This window comes from Diabrotica undecimpunctata, chromosome 8 (assembly GCF_040954645.1).
Source record: "Diabrotica undecimpunctata isolate CICGRU chromosome 8, icDiaUnde3, whole genome shotgun sequence".
Classification (NCBI taxonomy): Eukaryota; Metazoa; Arthropoda; class Insecta; order Coleoptera; family Chrysomelidae; genus Diabrotica; species Diabrotica undecimpunctata.
This window is the reverse complement of record NC_092810.1, coordinates 27,016,741-27,043,701: the sequence shown is the minus strand read 5'-3', so window position 1 is coordinate 27,043,701 and position 26,961 is coordinate 27,016,741. Positions and strand designations below refer to the sequence as shown.

The window sequence follows — 26,961 nt, the reverse complement described above, 5'->3', positions numbered from 1 at the left end:
TCTTTTATAGACGTTCGCCGGGGAGTTCATTCATCGTGCGACCCAGACGGGGACGTAGAATTCACTTCATTTTTATTTATTGTATGTACGGCGTAGAATTCATTTTATTTTATTTATTGTATATATGCTAAATTAATAGATTTATTTTTTTATTTCAACCTGTGTTTTACTGAGTCTGTCGCCCCGAAAGAGCTACCCATCACAAACACGAGCAATATTTAGTCCGAATGGAAGTCTATTAAATTTCCAAATTCCAAAAGGAGTTCCAAATGCACAAACTCTACTGGACCTCTCACCAAGCTAAACTTGATAGAATCCCTTTTTAAAGTCTAAAACAAAAAAATAACATTTGTTTTTTAACTTATCTCTGCATATATCTTTAATAGTATGTATTAAACAATATTCCTTTTTAAGTGCTTGATTTAAATCTCTGGGATCCAAACAAATTCTTAATGTTTTATCAGGTTTTTCAACTATAACCAAATTGCTCAACCACTCTGCAGGACCCTCACATTTAGATATAATGCCGCTCTTTAATGGCTAAAGGGACCCTTTGCAGGGGCTTAGCCAAGGGAACAAAATTCTCTTTGAGTTTTAGTTTACATTTTTGATGACATTTACCTAATCTAGTGAATACATCAATATTTTGTTTATTAAAGTCATCTTTTGTTATATTTAAATCTATGTTATCTACTCTTTGTATCAAATCTAAATCGAAACATGATTTTAAACCTAAAATCGACATAAGGTTATCTTTAACTATTACAAATCCTAGTTGAAATATTTTCCATTTAAATAAACATTTTAATGTAATAATACAAACAGGTTTAATTTTAAATCTGCCATAAGCTTCTAACATCTACCCTGATTTATCTTATCAATTTTATTGATTTTATTCAAAAAGTAGATTGATATGTTTACCTGTAAACCTGTATCTATTTAAAAGTATATTCCATATTTCTTAATTACTAACCTTTCAGACCATTCCTTATTTCCTTTTATTTCGTTTACCTAAATTGATGTTACCATAAATTTTTAGTAGAGCAATTTTTACTGTGTCTTCCTTTTCGGCCTTGCTACTGGCGAAGAGGTAAATTTCAAATGACTGTTTGAATCGCCGAAAGTTTTCAGCCACGTTACCTTCAAATGATAACAGTTGAGGTATTCTAAACTTCATATTGTTCTAATTCTAACAACTTCTTGTTTTCATTTAGGTACTGCAGCAGGCTTAATTGACCACAAGACTGCGCCATGTAATAATGTTTAATAGGGACTATTCATACTGTAGTACTGAAAGTAATAATAATTAAGATGTACAAAAGTCCTTATTGTACATCTTTATTATTATTACTTTTAGTAATACAGTATGATGATAATTTATTCTAAAGTGCTTAACCTCTATTTCTGCCATGAGATCTCGTGCCGCCTGTCATATGTTACAGTTCTGTCAGGACTTTACATTAATGAGCTATTCAGTCTCATGACAGACCGTATACTTTGATTTTGGATACTTCTTTCCCAATACAGTTTTTTGTGACCTTAAGTTTCTCATAGCCAAACACAAAAACGATATTCCCACATAGTTAGAAAGCTGAAAATAACATCAATGAATACAAAAAAAGTGCGTTTTTTATGTGTTTATTTTCATAAAAGACAAAACTGTTCTATGCTAGGGCTTAATAAGTTATATAGGGTGGACGTATGTACAGATCTAACAGATTTTTAATACTGTAATAGTTTTTGGGATTTTCCTTCACTGTGAACTGCGAATCTATCTCTAAATACTTAACAGAGTCGGGTTTTACTTCTGACCAAATGACGTTTTGAAGATCTTCATCGACATCAGGAGTGGGGTTTCTAAAATGTAGAAAAACATGTTATACTAATAATTTGTATAAAAAATGTATAAAAAACAATAGTAAGTTTTAATTGCCTGATTGTTTTATAGAAAGTAATTGCCTGATTATAAAATTTTAAAATGTAAAAGTGGTGATCAATGGTGAATGTATACAACCCTGTCTCATTCCGTTTCTATTAAGTATTTCTTCCTATATTTAACCAGCTATTTAAACAATGGTAATATATATTAAATAAATAAATAAAGAACTTAAATATATAGAAAAGCTCAACAGGGAGAAAGAATTCAGAGCTTTCTATTAGAAAGTTAATAAAAGAAATATGGACACAGAATCCCTCTCCAATTGGAATATTGAAGTAATTTGCACCATACACAAAAAAGGAGATATCTTTGAATGCTTTAACCAGAGAGGAATTATGCTTCTAAATGTAGGGTATAAAATATTTCCCACTGTACTATGTTAGCGTACGGCTCCATATGCAGAACGGATAGTAGGAAAATACCAGGCTGGTTTCAGAGGTGGTAAATCGACAATTCATCAGATTGCAACCCTGAAACAAATTTTAGAAAAAAACACTGTAATATGGAATAGATACTCATTACATATTTATAGACTAAAAAGAAGCCTACGACTCTGTGAATAGAAGAGAAATGTTCAAAGTAATGAAAGAGCTAGGAATACCAAATCAGTTGGTAAATTTAACAAAACTAACTCTTGAAAAAGTCGAATGTAGAGTACGAATTTAGGAGGTCTGAACCTTTTAAAACAAAAAACGGGCTGCGCCAGATAGATCCTCTCTCCTGTATACTGTTCAATCTGGCTCTAGAAAAAGTAATAAGTATGTCACAAATCACAACCATTGGTCCAATATATAATAAATTAGTGCAAATCCTTTCCTATGCTTGTCGCTAGAAGTAACCAATCACGACGCAGATTGTCACTCTGGCCGGCCAATCACAACGGCGTTGTGATTGGCCGGCCAGATTTATTAACGGCGTTATTATTGGCCTCCTGGCGGAAGATCGCTCCTAAATTGCAAACAAACTGTATAATATGGCAGCACATATTCCGTTCGGGATCTAGTTATCTACATCATTAGCCTCTGCTAGACTTTGTTGGCCTAGTGCCTTTACTACGATTCTGCGTTTTCTGAGTGAACATTTCTTCGAAGAAAACGTCGAAGCGAAGACGATTCCAAAGCTCTTTAGTGCTTGAATAAATACAAAGCCGTGTGACTACGATATCATTCGAACCACAAAGGGGTACAGGAACCAAAGACTGCTGACTGACGGCCTACCTTTTGTCGAGGTAAAGAAAAGTCTGGCAACGGATTAATAATTACCTTGCATAAACTGGCTAGCAACTCAGAGAGAATGTGCCCTGGCCAGATAGACACGATCTTTAAGATAGGAAAAGACATATTGTCTTATAGCTATTTCAGATCGTGTCGATCTGATACAGCGTTCCACTGGTCGACTGATGGTCAGAAGTAAATAAAAGCTCCGAGTGGGCTTGAAATTACTTCTTACTCGGTGGCGAGCTGCGGTAACACTTTGCCGCCAGAAACCTTTTTACAGAAATGATAACCGTCCTTACGGAACTACCAATTATTTCTTGAGATATGGTAATACGGAGTGAAGGGCCGTCGAAGAGTCAACACTCTGCCGACGTTCCTGTACCTCTCGAGGAGTATGAACGTGGTCACACGGTGAGGTGTGAAGTACCCGGTATCTCTGTAGGACTCAAGGCATCCAATGTGCACAGAATACGAAACAAATATTTATGTAAGACAAATTCACGTAAAAAATAAACCTCGAACTGTTAAAGTATTCTGATTGCTGGTGACACCTTGTCGACCACAGAGTCCCCGAACTTCTCGCTAAGCGGAAGCCTAGATCACATAAACTCCACGAACACGAGGATGGAGTCGACAAACCTTCGATCCTCCTCCAAAGTGGCCGTCGTAGACCATCCAGAAACTCCGAATACCTCGGAGGATGCTACGTCCGTACGACATATTGATAATATTAATATTGTTAGGAGAACGGAAAAGAAAACGCTGTAGGAAAGGCGTATGTAGTATTAAAACAATCAGCTACAAAGTTTGCTTAATAATAAACACCAACAAAACGAAATATATAAAAATAAGCAAGCAACCACAAATTTTACGCCCACTTGTTATAGAAAACTATGACGTCGTTGATGCAGTGAATAAATTTGTATACCTGGGAGCGCTCCTTAACACTGAAAACAATATTACCACAGAGATAAACCGCATAATTCGTACGGCCAACAGATGGTATCTATGCCCAGTTTGCCATAAAGTCTGTCGTGTATCAAAACATTTTTGTAACTGAATTGGATGTGGTGAATTTTTGATATTGGATTATTGCATCTACATTTTAAAGAGCACTTGAACAAGCAAAAGATGGAATAAAAAATAAATAGTTAACCTTTATACAACACAAGGTACACTGGAGACACAGCGGTGTTAGCAGATGTCGGCTGTAGAAAAAAAAAACTCTTTCTAAACAAACTAACTAGGGAAAGCGACAATTTGGGTCTAAAAATAAACACGACTTAAGGTACGGTCATAGTTATCCAACAAAATCCGAACTTACAGACAAATTAATTCCCAAAATAAATCTTCGGTCTTGCGAGAAATATTGTCAAGGTATTAGCAATTATTTGTTTGGTTTAACGGGACATTCTGTAATATTTCTTGTTGCTTTATAATACAATTATACTTACTGGTATTTAATAAAATTAGTCCACCACTTTAAATAAGGTTTTCGAAGATTTTCATTAATTTCTCCACGAGGAACTCGATCCCACAAATACGGCATTTCTGCTCCATGTGGGACTCCTAAAAAAATATCTTAATTAAACAAAACCAGAAAAAAAATTAATTAAAATATTTACAAGGTCACTAGAGGTTTATCTGGCACTTTAATTTTAGTCTCGCCTTTATAGCAACCACTTGATCAAATTTACATATATCTTAATTTTGAAAATATCTGACAATTGAACGGTATCTCTCTCTTGTCGTTTTCCCATTACTCAGAACCGTGAGTTCGTCCAATATTCCTAACAATTTTTCTCCATTGGTCTCTATCATCATCTGCTCTGAAAGCTTCGCAGAATGAATTTCCAGCTAAATTCTTAATTTAGTCGGACCATCTAGTGGGTGATCGTTTTCATGATCTTCTCCCCGGAACGTTTTTAGAAACAATTAATCTCTCCAAACTATCGTCACCTCTGCGAATCACGTGACCGAAAAATTACAGAATACGTTGTAGACATATTGCGGACAGCCTCTTTTTAATCTGGAATTGGCTTAAAATGGAAACTTTTGTCCTATGAGCTGTCCAAGGTATGCGCAGCATTCTTCTACATCACCACATCTCAAAGGCATCAATTTTTTGACGCTCGCCACCTCGAAGAGTCCAAGTCTCTGCCTCATATGGAAATATTGAGAAATACAAGGGCATTCACTAGTCTTATATTGATATTTTGGGGGATAGATATGTCTTTCCAAACTTTAGCTAGGCGACTCATCGCATTTTTGCCATACCAATACGTCTCCGAACTTCTGCTTCACAGTTACCATCGTTAGTTATACTAGACCAGAGATAGACAAAACTGTCCACTATCTGCTATTTCTGTAATATGTTAGTCAGTTGAATAGTGTGGAATCTGTCGTTATTATTATTATCATTATTTTTGTCTTAGCTTTATTGGTTTTCAGACCAACTTTATTTCTTTCGTACTCAACTCTTCGCAGGAGATTAAACATTTCTTGCTCATTTGCTGCTATAAGTGTAGCGTCATTACCAAATCTAAAATTGGAGATTTTCCTACCAGCCACTGTTACTCCACCCGCCGATACATCTAAAGCTATCCTCATGACACGTTCATTATAAATGTTGAATAAGTAAGGTGACAATACGCATCCTTGTCTAATACCTCTCTTAGTCTTGAATTGGTTTGAGAACTTCTGATCTAGTCGTACTGTTGCTATATTGGACTGGTACAGATTTTTAAAAAGTGTCACCAGGTGCATAGGTGTGCCCATTTCTATAAAAATGGACCACAGATTTATTCAGCTTACAGAATCAAATACCTTTTATTAGTCAACGAAGGTACTTAAAATTCTCTAGACTTTTCAATGAGTTGTGTCAGGTTTAGGATTTGTTACCGTATACCTTTACCCTTTATAAACCCCGCTTGTTCCTGAGGTATTTGGTACTATAAATAGGTTTTTAATCTGTTTTTGATGATATGCAACAATATTTTAGTAGCATGTGTTATTAGCGACCGTGTGCGGTAGTTTCAACATCTGGTAGTAGTTTCTTTTTGTGTAGCGAGATATAAATTGAGATAGACTAATCAGATGACCATTTTCCTGAAATCCAAAGAACGACACAGATAGAATGGATGATATGTAATCCTTTGTTACCTAGTAACTGCAGTATTTCAGCTGGTATTGAATCAATGCGTGGAGATTTATTTCCTCTTTAGTGATTTAATTGCATCTTTGACTTCAGCGGGTAAGACATTAGGTTCTCTAGAGTGCTCATTTCGTTATTTTTATATAGCTCGCCACAGTAGTTTCGCAGTGTTTCCAATATTTCATCAGTATCGGTCTTTAGATTACTTTCATTATCTATTACAGACCCCGTTTGAGATTTAAATTCTCTGGTAAGGAATTTGATCTGAAATTAATCCCTTGGTTCATTTCGACAGCCATGCTCCTCTATCTCTCTGCATATTTGAGACATGTAATTAGCTTTGTCTTTGCGGCACTGTTTTCTAAATTTTTTCGATATTGCTTTGTATTCATCGTTTGTTTAGTATCTAATTTTATGTTCTTTTCTGCATTGAATCACAGTCTACGTATTATCGGATATCCACGGCTTACAGCCCGTAGAAACCGCTGCCTCGCAGTCTTTTGCAGCATCGATTACCTTATATTTGAGATAGATCCAAGTGCACTCAGGGTCATTATCTACTTGCTCCAAAGAAAGGGCTTATTCTAGATTTTGTTGGAAGTAATTGATTTTTGATGGATTTAGAGACATGACTTTTCTTAGGGGTCTTCTTTTGGGGACTTTAAAACGAAGTCTAACGTTTAATACCAGGACTTGATCATCGCTTCCACAGTCTGCGCCAGCATAGGTTTTACAGTTGATGGCCGACGACTTCCATATTAATCTTATTAGGATGTAGCCTATTTGATTTCTTGTTCGTCCGTCTAGGTTGCTCCATGTTTTTGTTGGGCTCGCGCAGATAAGAATACGGCCGAGGTCACGAGGCCCTGCCTGTCGCAAGAGGCGACTAATGGGTAGGAATCGAGAGGTGGAGAGCCGTCTACACCGGTCCACACTCCTAGTATCCGAGACGAGACTCTCGTGGGACCACTATAGTCTCATTCCAAGAGAACCAGGCGAGGTTGAACGAGCTGGGCCCGTACACACCTCTTTTGGCCCTACACCACTAATAGGTACGTCGGTGTCTCGGCACGTACCCACCTGGAGATTTAAGAGTAGTAGAGGAGAGATCCTCGGCGGCGACCTGTCTGTGAGGTGGAAATCCCTCTGCCTGCGTCACCCATCCGCCCGTGGGAAGGGATAACCGATGGGTGAGGTAATCGCAACACAGGTGCTACAGCGAAGTTGGATCCCCGCGATGCGTATGCAACGCGCCACCTTCATTTTGGTGTCGGACTCGTAGGGGCAGTGGAGGCGCTAACGGTCGTAGGCCGAAAGGCCAGGTAGACCAGGGTCCTGCCAGTTTTCATAATTGGAGGGCACAAAGCAACGCTATGGGTTGTGCCATGTGTATAATGTCCATGGATGTTGATACATGTGTTGATAGAAGCTGTTTGTAATTGTAAGATGTTGTTCTTCACATATCATTCAGATATATCACTGATTTATTAATGTAAACTTAAAATCATCCATCGTATTATGGTCTGGATGGAATCTTATTTGAACCTCAAATAACATGATTTTATCTATTTGTTTAAGTGATTGCATATCTACAAAGTTAAATTATAAACAAGTAGAAACCGCCGAGCTGACAAGTGAATAAAAGTTCATTAGTTTTATTTTTAAAACTTACCTTGTTCAGTACTATTCTCTGGCAACCAAGTTAGCTCATACAGATACACTGGTACATACTGAGAGGCACTTTCGGCTTGACGTATTGTTGATCGTGCAAAAACTTCATCACTAGTGAACTAAAATTTAATATTGTATGATTAGTGTGTTGCGATATAACTCTCGATTTACAATAAAAATTCTAAATAACTAATCCGGAAAATACAGTACGTTAAGCCTTTTAGACATTACAAGTTTTATGTCATCGTATTATGTGAATATTCGTTAAATCTTAGCACATGACCCCTGACAAATCTCTGTAGGCCCAACCGTTTGGGTGCTATAAGCTTAAGGTCTGTATGGCATGACGCAAGTGTTTATTTTTCTATAAATTTGTATCGCTATAAATATATATTCAGGGATTCTACATTCACTGCCTTCCCTCCATCGTTTAGGTCTCTCTTACTCATGGCGTAGTCTACTTCGTTCCTCCAGGATTTTCGGGGTCGTCCTCTTTTCCTCCTTCGTATGGGGCTCCATTCGGTTATTCTCTTTATCCATCTGCTGTCGCTAGTTCTTCTTACATGTCCATACCACTTTAATCTTTTTTGTTCTATATATGTTAGTATGTCTATTTCTATTGATGTTCTTTGCTTTATTTCGTCATTAATTCTCCTATCCATTCTTGTTACTCTGCAGCATCTTCGTAGGCATTTCATCTCTGTTGCTACTATCTTTCTGTTGTTTTTCTTGTTTATGATCCAATTTTCAGCCCCATATGTCATAATACTTCGCACTAATTTTTTTTTATAATTTTTTTTAAAATATTTTTTATAAATCTGTGTTTTTGTCTTCATATTTAGGTCTCTATCCCACCATACTGAGTTAAGTTGTCGGATTGCTGTTCTTGTTTGTCCTAATCTTTGTGTAATTTCTTCCTCTGTTGTTGCCTTTTTCGTGATTATAATCCCCAAGTATTTGAATTTATCCTTTCCTTTGATTGTTACGTTGTCATCAATCTGTAGATCTTCTATGTCTTCACTTGTAGATAGGTACTCTGTTTTCTCGAGGTTAATATCTAGGCCAGTCTTGGTATATTCTTCTTGTAGTTTCTTCATTATGTAGCTAAGGTCGTCTTGGTCTTGTGCAATCACTACTTGATCGTCTGCAAAGCTTAACTTGTATAGGTATTCCTTCCGCACCGGTACTCTCATGCCTTCGCATAGTCTTTTCCATGTAGTCAAGGCTTTCTCTAAGTATATTTTAAATAGGATTGGAGATGTGGAATAACCCTGCAGGAGACCTTTTGTTGTTGTGAAGTCTCCTATGATTCTTGTTCCCATTTTAATGGACACCTTATTTTTGTTATACAGAGCTTTTGTAGCTTCTATGAGTTCCGTCTGTATTTCTAATTTGTACATTGCCTTCCATAGTTCTGACCTTGGTACAGAGTCATACGCCTTTCTCAGGTCCACAAATGCCAAATGTATATCTCTATTTTTTGCTTTTTTTCTTTTCCAACAGTTGTTCGTGTGTATATGTGGTCTATGCATGATCTTCCTGTCGTGAAACCTGCCTGATCCTCCCCGATTTTGCCTTTTATCGCTTGCTCTATCTTTTCTCGCAGTATCTTCCCATATAATCTTCCTATTGATGAAATTACGCTTATTCCTCTGTAGTTTTCGCATCGTTTTTTATCTCCTTTCTTAAATATAGATGTCCGTCCATTTCTTTTTCAAGCTGTTCTCCATTTATGGCTTTCTGAAATATCCATTCTCCAGGTCCCGGTGGTTTCTTATTTTTAATTGCTTTTATGGCCGTTCTCATTTCCCTATCTGTTATTTCTATTTCTTGTTGTGGGGATCTGCTTCGTCTTCGCCTGTTTTCTTTTCCAATGAATTGTGGTCTTTGTTCTGTTAACAGTTCCTTGTAATAGTCATTCCATTCTTTGTCCTGTATATTTCCCAATTTAATTTTTTCTTTTGTGTTTTGTTTAAATCCTCTTAGTACTTTCCATGACTCAGAAGTTCTTGTACCTCCTATGTATGTTTCAATATTTAAGTAGGTTCTTTCCCATTCTTCATTCTTTTGTTGTGTTATTTGTTTTTCACTTCTCTATCTTTTTCTCTATATTCTTTATAAACTTTTGTTTGTAGTCAGCCATTTTCTGTATAGTTGCTCTTTTTCTTCAATTATTCTTTTTGTTTGTTCATTTATTTCATAATAGTGCTGTTTATTTGTTATATGTTGTTTGTCTCCAAGGTCTTCGAATGCTGCTTGTTTTATACTCGCCTTTATATGCTCGTATATTTCTTTGATGTTGCCGTATCTAAATTCTATTAATTTTTGGTCTAGACGTTGTTGGAATAGTTCTCTTATTGATTGTTCTTGGAGTAGTTCTATATTGTATTGTTTTTCTCTATAGTGTTCAACGGTTCTTCTGTAGAGGGGGTCTTGTTATGTTTTCAATTGATGCCCATTTTTGCTGTCAGTAGTTTATGGTCCGTTCCACATTCTGCTCCTCTTCTGACTCGCACATATTTGATCTTTATCGTGGTATCTTGTTTGATTATTATGTAGTCTATTATCGATTTCAGCTTTCGTGTTTCTTGCGTCTATGTATATTTATCGCTATATCGTTATAAATATATTAAATAATTGTATGGTCTTTTAATCATCATTCATAGCGAATTCTACCGATTATGGTGCAGCTTTTCTTACCTAGTCGTTCTTCATTTCTGTCCACGATTGTCTAATATTCGTTTCTCTGTGCCATGTTGTATTGGCTTGTTTCCTTATGTCATAGTCCCATCTTAAATTTAGACGTCGTTTTGGTCCCTTGACGCCTCTTGGGTACCTCAGTATAATTCTAGTGTACCATCTATTGTCAGTTCTTCTTACTAAATGTCCCGCGCACTGCCATTTTAAAGATTTAATTTTATGGATAACATCAGTGACTTAGGTTTTCTGTTTGATCCATTATATTCTTTTTTGATCTCTCTTTGTTATACTGCATCGCCCATTGACCTCTGAGTTTCGCTTTTATCTCTTTCTTTAGTGTCCAAGTTTCGCAGCCGTATATCATGATTGGTAGTATTTACCGATCGAATGCTCTTTTTTAGATGGAGTAGCATGCTGATTTTGAATAGAGGACTTTTAATAATAGAATATAACTGATAAAATATACAACAAGAGCTTAAAAATCAATTTTTTACCAAACATTTATGGAAAGCCCCGACAGTTTATATCAAACGTAGAATTGACAAATGGCTTTATTTTGTATATATTTTTATAAACGTATATTGCAACCGATGGTGATCATGGTCACGTAATCAATGATCATCTTGAAAAGGGGAACTTCTTATATTGTTCTAGAGATCTAAAATTTTCCCACTCTCAATTGCCTCAATATATACGGTTTGTGAATAGTTCATAAAATACTTGGGATTAAATAATTTGTTTGTTAACGTGAATTTGTATAATGTAGTAGGCGTTTTGATAGATTCATCTTCACGTAAATTATATAATAACATATGCTGGATTTACTTACCGTTACCAATGCATTTCTATCATCAGTAAAAGAAGAAGTATAGAATGCTTTCAATTCTTTACCAACATTTTCTCTATCTTCTTCAGGTACATTGAGGGATCGCGATACAACATTTGCTGAATTTTCATCAAGTGATATGGCCCTTTCTTCGATATTTTGTTCTCCAATTTCTGAATAAAAAAAAAGCAAAAATATTGGAAACTACAGAAAAGTTACATTTAAAATATATATTAGAAATTATTTTTTGATAATAAGGAAAGAAACTTATACTTACGTCCTAAGAAAGCCAAAGATTCTTCAGAATTGAAGCCAATGAGAACAGGTACTAAATTAAAATGGCCATCCAATAAAGCTGCGTGCATTGATTCGGTAACAAAAGCATCATCGTTGTCATCCTCGATAACAGGTTTAAAAGTCAAGGCATTCATGAAACCAGCTGTTGCTCCAGAAGTGAACTATTTTCAAAAAAATTGTTTATATTAGAAATATAATGGTGTAATTTTTAATTGATTTTATTCTAAATAAACCAAATTGTCTATATTGTTGATAGAATTTAGAAACTAAAGGATATGGTAATAAAATGGAAAAGATGTCCGTGTTATGTGAAGTTGTCTGTCTCCCATCGGACACGTCTCTAGGCGTAAGGGGGATAAAAGAACGCCCTAACCGGTCCTGGGGCCGACGGGTAGGTGGGAAGTAAAATTTCACCTGCGAACCAAAACAGGCTAAGGTATAGCCACTCTAACAGAAATGTATGTAACTTTGTAGATTTTGGGTTGGGCTAAAAGCCAATAACCTCTTCTGGTAAAAAGTAATATGTTACGGGACCTCAGGAACTACTAACCAGACGAAAATTACGATAACGATTCCACAAACGAAAAATGGAATTAAGATTAGAAACATGAAATACCCGAACGTTGTACAGAGCTGGAGCATTCACTAGCAAACACGTACACAGTAGAGGTTTTGGCACTGCAGGAATTGGGATAAACGGGAATCGGCATACTTGACAATAGAACCCATTCCATAATATTATAGATTTAATGAAAATCAACACATAGATGGAGCGGGATTTGTTGTAAAACAAATAAAAAAGGCCTTATTATTGAATTTAAAGCACAAAGTTACAGAACTACTAGAAGCATACTACTTACGCTTAAAAGGATGAATTTTTGAATTACACTTTGACCAAATAACTGTTATGGTGATAGTAATAGTGAAAAAAAAGTGGATATCTACCTTGCTATTAAGAGCTACTAAATCTGAATAGGAGGCTTGTTGTAATAGTTCTAATAAATCTCCTGAGTCGGTTGACGTAAATGAACTGTTTAAGGCTTTACCAAATTCAAAGGCCAGTTCTCTGTCGTTTGATGGATAAAAGACGGTGGATAAAGATGAGCCACTTTGTTGAATAATGCCCCTAAATAAGCCTGAAAGTTAAAAAAAAAACAATATATTAATGAATTATTTATAATAAGGGAGTCATCAAGAGTATTAAAAGCAAGAAAAATAAAAATAAAATATTACAATCATAGCCTTGTGATGATTATAATTCTAATATACAGTACTTTTCAGATAAAACCATCACCCTTAAATATCTTTTGAACTTATAATTTTTAGGAAAAGCACCAAAACACGTCAATTCATATTTTAAGGGGGAGACATATCATATTTAAACTCGCTGGGAAAGGCACCCCCTCACCCCCAGCGTCATCCCTTTATTTTTTTTAAATTACTTCACTCTTTTTTTATTTTATATTTGGATTATACTTTTTGTATTGATTTCAAAAATGTATAATACAGTCGGCTTCAAGTGATTAGTTTATGAGATAGGCAATTTTCCTTTGTTTACACGTTGCAAGGATGAATCGAAATTGTAGGTTTACACTACAAAAATAATAATTATGCAAGAACTGCTGCTAGAATTTTTAATAAAGCACACCACAATAGACATGCAACTTATAGGTATGTGATTGAACTGATGCAGAAATTTAGAGCAACAGAGCCAGTTTGCAATAAAAAACATAGATGACAGTTACTCGTAAATAACGAATCAATCCAAGTAGCCGTTTTAGGGCAAGTTAACTTAAGAGGCTGAGCAATCATAGTCAGTGTCAACACTTAGCAGAGCAATCGGTGTTTTACCTTATACAGCCTTCCGAATCTTTCATAAATTTAAGTTCCATTCATCGATACAAGAGTTAAATGAAGAAGATTTTGATCGTCATCTCGAATTTTGTGAATAAATGACAAAATGCATCATTAATAAAATCCACAATTGTTAAGCAATATTTGCTTTTCCGATGAATGCTCATTTTCATTAAATGCCTTGATGAACAGACATAATGGCCGATACTGGGCTGAGAGCATAATATATTGTGCGTGAATTTCACACACAGCATCATTTTCATGTTTTTTATTTGCGAAAATTCCGTACCCCTAAGCATCATCAAAGGTTAAACTTATGGTGTGCATCGTATCTTGAGTCACTTAGGCAAATGGTTGATCGTATTAGAAAAATAGTAGAAAATAATAATAACCTCTCCGAGGATTTGGTTGTATTTCAACATGATAAAGTTCCTCCACACTGCTCTACCTGTGCGACAATTTTTAAACGAAACTTTTCCCTCTCGTTGGATAGGTAGAAGAGGACAGATGATGGATTGGTCACCTAGGTCACCGGCTTTAACACCCCTAGACTTCTTATTATGGGGGTATTTAAAAACAAAAATTTAGGCTACTCAACCAGAATCTCTGGATAATTTACAACAAAGAATAGAGGATGAATATCGAATGTCGACAATTAAAAGGATACGTAATAAGCAATGTCAGAGAAGAATTTTAAACTTTAGTACTATTGTATGAAAGTGAATATCAGTCATTTTGAACAATTATTACAAACATTTTTGGTAGTGAATTGTTTATTCTAAATGATTTTAATAAAATTGTTAAAAAAAATAACTTTTTTTCAATCCAGTTTTCTTGATTTTTTATTTATTTTTCTCGTAAACTAATCACTTTAAGCATCATGTGTCATACATTTTTGAAATCAGTACAAAGAGGAGAATCCAATTATCAAATAAAAAAACGTGGAAGTAATTTAAAAACAAAATTAAGGGATGATATGGGGGAGGAGAAGGTGCCTTTCCCAGCAAGCCTAAATATGACATAATGTCTCTTTCAAATAGTAATTTACTTGTTTTTGCGATTTTCCTAAAAAATAGAAGTTCGAAAGTTATTTAAGGTGGATACTTTAATCTGAAAAGCACTGTATATTTAAAATATTTTTCATAATGCGATGCGGGAGCGGATGTACCTGTCGCTTATATCACTCATTGATTATCATCAGCAATTGATATTTTTGTTATTTATTAGGTTAAATTGTATATAAGTAAAGTTCATTGCCTTCGTATCTACATATTAAAAAATAAACAACGAAATATGAAATATTTTTCAATTAAATACCTTTAGCTGCTCTGCTGAGCAAATGGAATCCAGCAGACATACTTCCAGCACTTTGTCCACCTAGTGTTATTTTATCAGGATCGCCTCCAAATTGATGGATATGATCATGCGTCCATTTAAGGGCCAGAAGTTGGTCCTTAAGTCCTAAATTACCGGGGATATTTTCATCAAGTGTTGTTAGAAATCCTGGAAGTAGACAAACAATGCAAATGGTTGTATACTATAAAAAAAATTTAAAAGTTGAACTACATTTTAAGTATTTTTAGAAAAACATATTGCTCGTAATGGTGTAGGATTCATAGTCGTAAGGAATCTTGGCAAAGGTGTTAGCAAACTGAATACTAGAAAAAAGATATTATACGTCAAATAAAATTATTCTGGAGTTGTTAGGTAATTAAAAATGTATTTTATTAACTAAATATATTGTATTTTTTACGGTAAATTCAGCTGAAAATTTGCTATGTTCTAAAATAATCTCTAATAGCTTTTTTGAAAGTTTATACGACGGAGCTGTATAAAAAGCAACTACAGGTCTTATTGGGTTATCATGTTTATGTAGTTTAATACAAAAGTATAATTTAAGGGGCTGTGGATTCATGTTATTGAGGAATTTCTTTTCTATTGAATCTAATAATTGATTTTGAATTTTCTGACGCCATTTTAATTTGTTTTTGATACTTTACCGTGGAATCTTTGTTTATTGGTTCAATATTTTGATCATATAAAAAATCTCTATTGTTTTGTTATTATATTATATTTTTTCTATAGCAATAGTAGTGTTACTTTTGTCTACTTTTATCTACCTTTGTCTGAATTTCTTATATAACTGAGTTGCCACCGTGCTTGGGAGAGCTCGGAAAACCGTCGGTCCCGGTGTAGCGTTAAATTTTTACCCCCTTATATTTTTACTCTAGAATAAAATTATAACTTTTCTGTTGTTAAATGTGATTTCTTTGAATTTACTAATTCTGGTTACTAATAAACAAATTCAACTTACACTACCGATCTCTTTATGGAATGCAGCAATATTTTTTAATACCGCATTTGAAAGAATAAAATTGTACCTTCTCTTTTTCCTCTACAGGTGAGTCACAGGTAAGATAAGATTACGGGGGGAGGAGGACATTTTGGCGAAAGAAATTTGTACGGCATTTATAACTTAGGTAGGTATAATGTATGTAATACCAAAATATTAATATAATATTAATTTGGTATGTAATACCAAAACTATTGGTACCAGTAGCAGGGAAAATTTTTTTATTTTCGGAGAACTTTTTGCGCATTTTAGGCAATTTTACACATTACGGCATTTATACATAAAGTCCCACCAATGGCCATTTCCGTAAATCGCGGGAAAAACTAAAAAAGCACCTAAATATATGGTACTGTCTCCGAAGCAGAGAGTAAAGTTTTAACAGATAGGCTATGTAAGTGGTCGTTAAAACTAAAACAAATGGCTTTCAAAAAAAAATTAAATATAAATACTTACCAAATGACCCCAATCGATAGTTTATTGTTACGATTATGATATCAAAATCAACCAAAGACTTTGGATTAAAAGATGATATTTGACCACCTCCACCGACGAATGCTCCTCCAGGAATAAAAAAGAATACTGGTAATGACGCCCCGGAACTGGGTTTCTATAACACAAATATTTAACTAAAAGATGCATATAAGAAAATAGTATCAAACATATTTTATGAGACATGTTAACTATATCTAACCAGATCTTATTTCTAAGCTAGTGGTCTCTAGTAAAATGTGTTGTCTATGCAGGATTTCCCAGGTCTAAAAGCATTTTGTTCTTTTCCTTCCTGGCTTTCTTGCTCGCAGTTTTAGGATGGTTTCTCTGAGATTACGGAGCCATGAAATTCCTCTGCTTTCAAAGCTACGCTTTCCTAAAATCTTTGACTCTATGATATTCTACAGAAACTGGTAGTTTGTTCGTCTTATCGCGTAACTACGTTATTGCAGGTTTCATATCTTCATTTTTTATTTTATTTGTTTTGAAAGTTGCAAGACATCATTCGTGACTCTGTTTACGTTTACGTAAGATATTCTCAGGAGTCTACTGTAAAAACAAATCTCAAAATTTATACATTTTTCATCGTCGCTTTATTTAGAGTAGCTGTCTTATTCCTTGTCTGGCATTTTATTTTTAAGTTTATTTTTACTTATTTGTAGTATAGTGTCTTTAATTTCTTCCATTCGATGTTTATATCCTGGCCTTTTCTGTATTCCACTATAGCTGTCAGTAGTTCCTTATTTATCCGTTTTTCAACTAAAAGGATAAATTGTTTTCTCAGTTTCTCAGTGCAGAGAGATCGATGTTGTCTATTTTGACTCTTTTAGGATTGTTTCAGATTTAACTTGAATTCAACAACAACTGGGTTGTGATCAAAAGCTACGTCAGCACTTGGATTTACTTTGATAGAATTTCTGTATCTTCTTCCTCTCATGATACATTCTATTTAATCTCATAAATATTTAGTTACTTGCGATTGTATTCTTTATATCCTGAGGCAACTTCTTGGTATAGAATCTTCTCGGTATAAGCATGTATAATATTTTTGTTATAACCATTTATTTTTCTGGGAAAAATTCGACCAATCGTTTTCTTCTTTTATTGCACTTGCCAAATCCATGTTCTCCTATCTATTCCTTGCATTTCTCTTTGCCTACTTTGGCATTAAAATCATCCAATCATCCATTATAATGATTCAATACGACCGTAAAATTCTTCGACATTCGATATCATATCTGTTACTTGTAATAAGTTATTAAATTGTTCCTTTACTTTTTTACTATTATAACGAAATTTTTATTCAGTTCAATGGATAAATCTACAGGACCAGTAGGTCCAATATTTTTTATACGTTTCACAGCTACCGCTATTTTATACGCTGTAGTCGGTTGAAACTGATTTATTTTCTCTTCTAGTATTACTCTAGTCGTCAGAGACGAAAATGCCTTTAAACCTGAGAGACTGAGACCTCGAAAGCTCTGAAGACATTAAAGATGATGACGAAAGCTCTGCTCAATGATAATCGACGCGGTTCAACCCGGAAGGCTGTTGAGTTTAATATTAATTTTTGTAATAGTGTTAATCTTAGCTCTAGGTTAAATATATATATATATATATATATATATATATATATATATATATATATATATATACAAATATACTGAATTAATTTATAAAGTATGATGTAAACTTACCGCTGGTGTATATACATTCAAAACCAAACAGTCTTCAACTGAATTTGGATTGAATGACTGTGGACAAACTACTTTGTTTTCTGTTGCATTCAATATTCCTTCCCATGGGGTACGAGGTTTGGGGGGCTGAAAACCACAATAGATATATTTTAAATTATTATTTGCTATCAGAATAACTTCCGTACAAGGCACAAATAAAATTTTACGAGAACAGTCACAGATTAGCATTTATTGCATTGCATGTCATATTTCAAACTTTATTACAAGTAAGTAATTGATTCAAAATTTGTTTAGAAACTTTGGACGTATACGAACATATCGCTTCATAGGCACCCATAAAATTATTAGCCCCCGGAGTTATAGAAGATTGGTCACCGGCAGTCTTTGGAGACCCATAAACTCATCATACACTACTTGTTTACATGATAATCTAATAAATTTAGAAATCATTTTAAGCAAATTGCTTTAATTTAAAATTTAACTGATGTATTTATATCAGGTCATCGGGTGTCTCATGGTGAGTGGCATATTAGACGTATCTGCCAATATAAACGTATTTAGTATCTGAAAATTTAGCTGCATAGGTTTTTGATCGAATATAATCATCATCGAAAATAATCCACATAAGATGCCTTAACTCAGCAGATGTAGGTAGTGACCATAGCCTAGTATTATGTAAAAGAAGAATCATCCTGAAATACATCCCACCCAAGAGAGCGGCGCCAACACAAACAAAAATCAAAGTCGAAGGACTAAATACGGAATCCACGGAATACTTATACAGGAAAAGAATATCAGAGAAGATCGCTGGGAATGAAATATTGGAAAACGATACCATCGATAAAAGCTGGAAAAAACTCAAAAATACCATAATTAACGCAACAACAGAATCACTTGGAGAGAGGAAAGTAACGAACACTAACATATCAAAAAAGAAAACACCATGGTTTAGAGAGAAAGTTAAGACAAAATGAGAAGAAAAGAAGAAAGCCTTTTTACAATACAGAACACAACAGGCATACAACCACTATAAACGAATCATAAATAAAACGAATACTTTAGTTAGACAAATAACAATAAAACACAACACAAAAAGAAATATGGAGAATGATCAGAGGACAAAGAAAAGAGATGAACGAACTAATAAAAATGAAACACATTCGGAAGAAAACATAGGTAAACTACTTTCGATCCTTATTTGCTAATGCTGACGATAATAAACCACCAACACCAGAGGTGACGACAAACGAAGAAATAAATATTGAAAAGGAAGAGGTAAAGGAAGCATTAAGGAAATTAAAAAATAGAAAATCACCCCGAGAGGACAGAATACCGAACGAACTCCTAAAGTAAGGAGGACCAGATCCAAACAACTACTAAAACTAATCCAAAAAATAGTAGAACAAAACAGAATTCCTCAAGAATGGAGATCAAGCATCCTAATACCTCTCTTCAAAAAGGGAGACAAATCGGACCCGAAAAATTACAGGAATTAATTTATTAAACACAACACTAAAATTACCAACCAAAGTAATAACAAATAAATTGACTAAAATTATAACACTAGCAGAAGAACCTCAAGGTTTTAGGTCAGGAAGATCATGCACCGAGCTATATTTATTATGAGGCAAGTGCAAGAGAAATAGTTAGAATACAACAAACCGACATATCTATGTTTCGTGGACGTTACAGAGGCATTTGACCGGGTCAAATTAGAAAACGTTATCCACTTGCTGTATGCAAGAGAGATACCTCTAGAAATAATTAAAACGATCGAAAATATCTACCAAAACAACACAATAAAAGTAACAGTAGAAGAAGAACTAACCGACCCAATTGATGCTGGCAATAAGATAAGACAGAGAGATTCCCTGAGTCCTCTATTGTTCAACCTGATTATGGACGAAATAATAAAAAAAATAAGAATTAAAAAGCATACAAATACGATCAAATAGACCACTGGTGTGTATTTCGGGATCGTACTGGTAAAAAACAGTGCAAATTTCCAAAATGCACATCCGAAACCTAAGCATATTGTATAAGATGCAATTTATCTTTATGTAATTCAACCACAAAAACATGTTTTTACAATTTTCATAATAAACAATAATTTCAATATGTTTTTATTTGCTTAGTTTGATACTTAAAAAAAAATAAATTCTGTTACCCTAATGTTACTGAAGTTTGCCTCAAGGCGGATGTCTGTTTTTTGCTTTTAGAGGTACACCTGGCAGTAATATCAATTTTTCTCAGTACATTAGTGTTCGTAAGTACAAAATCTAACTTTCCTGAATATTTCAGCTCGAACAAAAATTGATGCATTGGAGGGTTAAACAACCACGGTATAATGACAAATTATTGGTAGAACGAGTCAACGAAGGTTCGTGGAAAGTCGACGGCGCGCAGTGTTGCCATTTATATCTAATTTAATTAAAACTTAACGTGCTGTATACTGGCGTTGTATTTATTTTTTACCGTTAGTTGTTAATAAATTTATTCCAAACTAGGCATACTCAAATTTTAATTTAAAACATGTTGTTTAGTTTATATAATAATTAAATTTACTATCAAATGATATTTATTTATATTTTATTATTAATTTAATATTTAGTCTGACTTTTACGGGTCTGGTAAAAGTAAACAACGTATGCTTGGCAACAATGCAGACGAAATATTCAGCACTTTGATAAAACTTTAGCAGCTGGCGTTGAGAAACAATAATTTATTGAATTTTATTTGGTATTTTGTTTAAAATATAAATAAATAAATAATAAAATTACTTTATTTAATTTTAAAATTAATATTTAAATTAAAAAAAACAGAAAACATAGTATGAAACTTCGCGATAGTCTACTTACAGTACTCCATACTGTAACATCTTTTTTTAATAAAAAAAAAGTTATATATATTTAAATTATTATATATATATATATATATATATATATATATATATATATATATATATATATATATATATATATTTATATATTTATTATATATATATATATATATATATATATATATATATATATTTAAATTGTATTATATGTAAATTTCTTCAAGTAGGTGTCAAGTATTATCAATTAAGATCTAAAATATATCAATTGAACATATTACGTTGTAATACATTGTACATTATATTAAAAGATTATTATCATATCGTCAATATCGAAAATTCCTTTATATTTTAGTTATTATGACGTCATGTGAAATACAATATGCAATTGTATAATATCTTCCAAAAATAAACTCTGATGTATGATTTACTCCATATGGTAATTTATAAATGGTAAATATTGGTCCATTATTAGAGAGAGCCGATAAGCAGACCATCCGAAAAGTTCCAGAACTTCAAACTTAAATTAAGTAAAAGGACAGTAACCAGTGCAGACTGTCCACAATCTTATATAGGTCAAATCATCTCAGAATTTAAAACAGAATTTATGAACCATTTTATTTCAGTTCGTAATTATTTTAATGACTTCAATATACAGGGTGTTTCAAAAATATACGTCATAAATTAAAAAACGCATTCCGGGGACAAAAATAAATTTATTGAATTCAACTTAAAACAAAAGTGTACACAAAAAACGTTACAACCCTTTGAAATTACAAAATAAAAATTGTTTTTTTGCATTGTATCCTAAACTACTTGACGTTTTGTAATAAAAATGGACACGTTACTTTCTTGTTCTGAAAGCATTTTTCATACAAAAGAAACAACAAAATCTAAGCGCACAGAAAAATTTTAAGGTAGGTGTGCAACCCTAAATCCCACCAAACTGTTGAGTACGTTCAAATCAAATGAATTTTGTGCCATCACTAGTTTAACACATTATTTTTAAAACTTTTTTGTCTCTTATCACTTTTTCGAAAAACTAGTTTTTTCCTAGTTGGCCATAAAATTACAATTAGTTTCTACGGATACAATAATTACAAACAGTTCCATCAATAATGGTCGATAATTTGAAGATATCATTTATTGTGTGAACAATATTAATATTGAAAATTTTGATATTACAATGGCCTACACATTTCAGGAGATGGCAGATATGCATTTAAAGTTGGATCAGATTAAATTATGATTTCAAAAAACTATCGAGAATATCGTAGGTGAAATGTCAAGAGAGAATGTAGGAGAGAATGTAGGAGAATGTCAAGAAAATACTGCAGCAGCCGCAAGGCGTTATACAGTAAAATACCCCAATCGAAATACACCCGATAGACGATTATTTCTTACCATTGATCCTCGTTTACGGGAAACTGGTACATTCCAACCGCAAGTTGCTGGCAATAATGGTCGTCCAATAATGGATGCAACTGATGAAAACATTTTAGAAATCATTGAAGAAGTCCCTGGAACAAGGACAAGGGTAATAGCTGCTCAACTAAATGTTCCTCACGTAAGTGTTTGGAAGCGTTTGAAGGATCAGCTGCTTAAACTCTATCACTTAAAACTAAAATCTAATTTTATTAGAAATATTCTGTTTACCGACGAGGCTACCTTCAGTAAAAATGGAATAACAAACCATCATAACGAGCATATTTGGGCCGACGAAAATCCTCAAGCCAAAAAAACGACTCATCACCAAAGGACTTTCAAAGTTAATGTTTGGGCAGGAATTGTGGATAACAATCGAATAGGTAATCCCAAAAATTTAAATGGTGATAATTATTTGCAGTTCTTGGCAAACGATTTACAAGAGTATTTGGAAGAAGTGAATATTGCAATAAGGCAAAATATGTGGTTTCTACAAGCATCTATGGCGCTCCACCACATTACAGTAATGAAGTCCGGGAATACCTTTCAGGCAGTATTCTGGTCGGTGGATTGGAAGGGGTCATGATGCACCTATTTCTTGGCCACCCAGAAGTCCAGGTCTTAACCCCATGGACTTTTGCTTTTGGGGGTTTATGAAAGAGAAAGTGTATTCTGTAACAATAGAGAACGAACAACAATTGAGGGTTAGAATAATGGAAGCTGCAAATCAATTTCGTCAAAAAAAAATGATTTTTCAGCGCATTCGGTTTTCCTTATTAAAACGACACCGTATGTATATTGAAGAAAATGGGGGTTAAACATTTATTGTAATATTATATTTATAGAGGTTATAGACATTTTTTGTACACTTGTTAATTCATTTAAGCCATTTATTTAGTTGCGCGTAATTTTTTAAAGGTTAATGAAAAGAGCCGTAACTTAAAAAAACTGTTTTTTTTTAAAAAGTGATGAGTCAAAAAAAATTTTAAAAATATTGTGTTAAACTAATGATGCCACAAAATTTATTTGATTTGAACGTACTCAAAAGTTTGGGGGGATTTAGGCTGCACACCCCCCTTAGAATTTTTCTGTGCGCTTCGATTTTGTTGTTTCTTTTTTATAAGAAATTCTTTCAGAACAATAAAATAACGTGTCCATTTTTATTACTAAATGTCAAGTAGTTTAGGAGATAATGTAAAAAAACAAATTTTATTTTGTAACTTCAAAGGTCCTGTACCAGGAATTCGTGATTTAATTTATGACATACCTTTTTGAAACACCCTGTATATGTAGAATATCAAATATTGTATCTTATTATTGTATGTAAGTTTGTTTAACAATTTTATTTTCCTTTAAGCTCCTGACACTAGACTAAACAAAACCAACGTTACACGAATGAAGTCGTTATTAAAAAACTAAACTTATCTTGGGAAATTAAATTCTTAATTATTAAGTACCAATGATAAAAACAAAGAGGCAGTTGATACTTAGAGTTGAATACGAACACTTGCGTAGATAGTGTGTTTAAAATAATTATAAATGCGTTTTAAGACGAAAAAAATGACGCGCACAGAGAGTATAATACAATTATACTATAAATTTTCATTTTATAATACAATTATTTTAAATGCATTTTCTTTTGTAAGAACGAGTAAATTTTGGTTACATTATTCCACAAATTGCTTCTACTTTTTTTCGTAATTTATTAATAAAAAGCCTCTTTTAATTTCTCTAAATAAAAAAACAGTTAACATTTCAACCACTTATAACCTATTTCATCTCTTTTTGAAGCTTTCTTGAACCCTAATTCTATTACTGAAATCATTTTACCAAGAAATACTTTAATAGATATTTAATAGGGGCATTAATAAGCAGTAACTTTAAGTGAGAAAGATTTTAAATATACTAAGGAAAAGTATCTCTTCCTACTGGTAAGACTGGTAAGTGGAAATATTGGTTCTAATGAGACATCATTGGTTTATATTTGCAATTATTGACAGATCTATGGATTATATGATGTTATTGATATCCTAATGGCGAATTTAAAAAAAAAACAGCTCTTTTGCGCCTACTTATTCTGATTTCTATTGCTAGGTTTGTTAATCTGTACTTAATAACAATAATATTATTACTTACTCTAAATCTGTTATTTCCTTCTGTGGATTCTCCATAGGGAACATCTTGAAAAGCATAGAAATCTTTTCCTTCGGTACTTTTAAGAATATGTCCACGGATTTTACCTAAATTATCCAATTCCACTATTAGGTCATCTTCCTCAAACTGTGATCCCGTTATAGGGGATGAAATTACCTAGAAAAGAAGGTAAATAAGATATGATTTTTAAATAGAATAATTTTTTTAATATTATTTATACAATTTTTTTACCATGTGGGGTTTTATTAGTACCATATATTGCGCCACTTGGGGAATGGGTGATATTAATAACATGACTAGGCGACCGATATCTACATTATAGGGCTCACAACCTCAACTCCGTTATCCTTCGGGATAACCTGATCCTTCCCTTGTTTTTTATTCTCTCTTCATGGTGGAAACGAAAACTCTTGGAATACGTACCCCAGGTGGAAATGACTCCACTCCTGTTCATGGGACAAGTAGACGTTTGGACCCTGGAGAGTGAGTGGTTACTCATTTTCCGAAGCAAAATAACACGCACAGGAAAAAAAAGGTCATGAATGGTCAAACAAATTACATGCCGCCACTACATCGTTACTTACCAAAGAGAAAGAAATAGTGTGGAAATAGTGATAAAGATTATGCAAAATGAAGTGAATAACGCATTCCTTTATAAAGCAGATATTTTTATAGTTAAATTAAGGTGCTTAAAATTTTTTCTATAAAAATAAAACAAAACTTACCCCTTTATTTGAAAAGTATAGCAAAGAACAAAAAACGATTACTCTTAAATGCATGATTCTGTTCAATTTGGCAAATTCGCCACCAGCTCGTTTCTTTTATACGAAATTTTAATTGTGATCTAATCATAACCCTCTTCAAATTAAAGTAATCAACATTCTTTATTAAAATAATCAATAGACCACTTCATGGATTTAAATGTTTTAAAAATAAAAATATATTTAAAAACTACTTTATGTATAGTTGAAAACTACATTGCATGATTTGACTTTTTTAAAATTATTTTTTTACAGATAAATATGTATATGTTACTGTGAAAGCCCGAAATCTAGGGAATGTCGAGATACACCAGTTATTGTCAGCTGTTTTTGGTGTATGTTAAATAATAAAACATATATTTTATATAAGTAAAAAGAAAAAATTAGTTGAGTATGTTTTTTATTTCGGAAAATTCTTGTAATAAACATAAGAAGATTATTGTATTTAAAACAAAGAGCCCAAATATCGAATATTAACTACAATATTATCAACATAACAGAGAAACATTAAACACAAAAAAAATGGTCTGAAAGGGAGAGTGTTATATTCATGGAGTTATACGAAGCTGAGGAAGCATTATGGAATGCACGGATAAAATCAGGAGGCTAGAAGTGCAGCATTTTTTCTTTTTTATTCTTTTTTCTGAATTTGAAGCTCATGTATCAACATAAAAGCAACCACTAGAACATCTTCCATAATCATTTCCTCTAGATTTACAATGGTTATTTGACATCAAAGTCATTTAACCGTGGCAACCAACTTGATACAAGTACACTTGGTCCAAGTTGAAATCCGAGCATTATTGGATCGTGTCAATACGCCTTAAGGTGATAACATTTTAAAAATAAGACTAAAGGCGGGTTGACACGATCCAAGAATGCTTGGCCACGTTTAAATGACTTGAATGTCAAATAATCATTGTAAAGATGGCGGATACATGAGCTTGAAATCCAGGAAAAAGGACTAAAAAAGAAAAATTCTGCACTTCTAGCCCCCTAATTCTATCCTGACATGCTTCCTTAGCTTCGTATAACTTCATGAATCTAACACTCTCCCTTTAAGACCATTTTCTTTTTGTGTTTATTTCTCGTTTTCGATTTTTCGACACCGACGCTATTTTAATTTTACAATATCTTGGATCCAAGGAAGTTAGCCAGCGTCTTACTTAACTTGGATAGAACCTGTTGATACAAGTGTACTCGGATGAACAGGTAATATGATCAAAGTAGTTTCCAAGTGTGGCGCGCGCAACTTTCAAGCAGACTTTAATCAAGTACACTTGGATCATGACAACCCGCCATTAGACGTCATTTACGAGACGATAGTTGCTTGTTTTTGGAGAAATATAGAATATGGAGGAGGTCACGCCTCTTCACAGTTATCAATTACGTAGGTAATTATTTTGTGTTTTTTCGAATAGTTCCAACCATTGTTGCGCTACAATATTTCAAGTCTATTACCAAATTGTAACTAGTAAACCACTTACCTAAGGTCACATTACGATTTGTGTTTTTGATAGGATCAATATTTTGTCCAATCAATTTATTTGAACCATTTCACCACATCGTATGGTAAATTGCTAATAGA

At 33.5% G+C, this 26,961-nt stretch overlaps 1 protein-coding gene across 1 annotated transcript; it reads right to left on the bottom strand.

Moving 5' to 3' along the window:
* Positions 1 to 1,622: 1,622 nt before the first annotated feature.
* Positions 1,623 to 25,454, bottom strand: LOC140447324 (para-nitrobenzyl esterase-like). Its single transcript, XM_072539922.1, has 11 exons — positions 25,338 to 25,454; positions 24,595 to 24,768; positions 18,198 to 18,323; positions 16,465 to 16,618; positions 14,976 to 15,161; positions 12,750 to 12,940; positions 11,785 to 11,965; positions 11,511 to 11,680; positions 7,983 to 8,100; positions 4,611 to 4,725; positions 1,623 to 1,857 (listed from the first exon to the last, which is right to left on the bottom strand). The coding sequence occupies exons 1-11, from the start codon at positions 25,389 to 25,391 to the stop codon at positions 1,677 to 1,679; spliced, it is 1,650 nt and encodes a 549-aa protein (XP_072396023.1). The 5' UTR covers positions 25,392 to 25,454; the 3' UTR covers positions 1,623 to 1,676.
* Positions 25,455 to 26,961: the final 1,507 nt, after the last annotated feature.

Excerpts from the sequence above, each read along its gene's own strand:
- LOC140447324 (XM_072539922.1), bottom strand. The coding sequence starts at position 25,391 with ATGCATTTAAGAGTAATCGTTTTTTGTTCTTTGCTATACTTTTCAAAT. Across the intron at positions 18,324-24,594 it reads AAGGAAATAACAGATTTAGA|CCCCCCAAACCTCGTACCCC; the intron begins GTAAGTAATAAT and ends TGTGGTTTTCAG. Across the intron at positions 8,101-11,510 it reads ATAGAAATGCATTGGTAACG|TTCACTAGTGATGAAGTTTT; the intron begins GTAAGTAAATCC and ends ATTAAATTTTAG.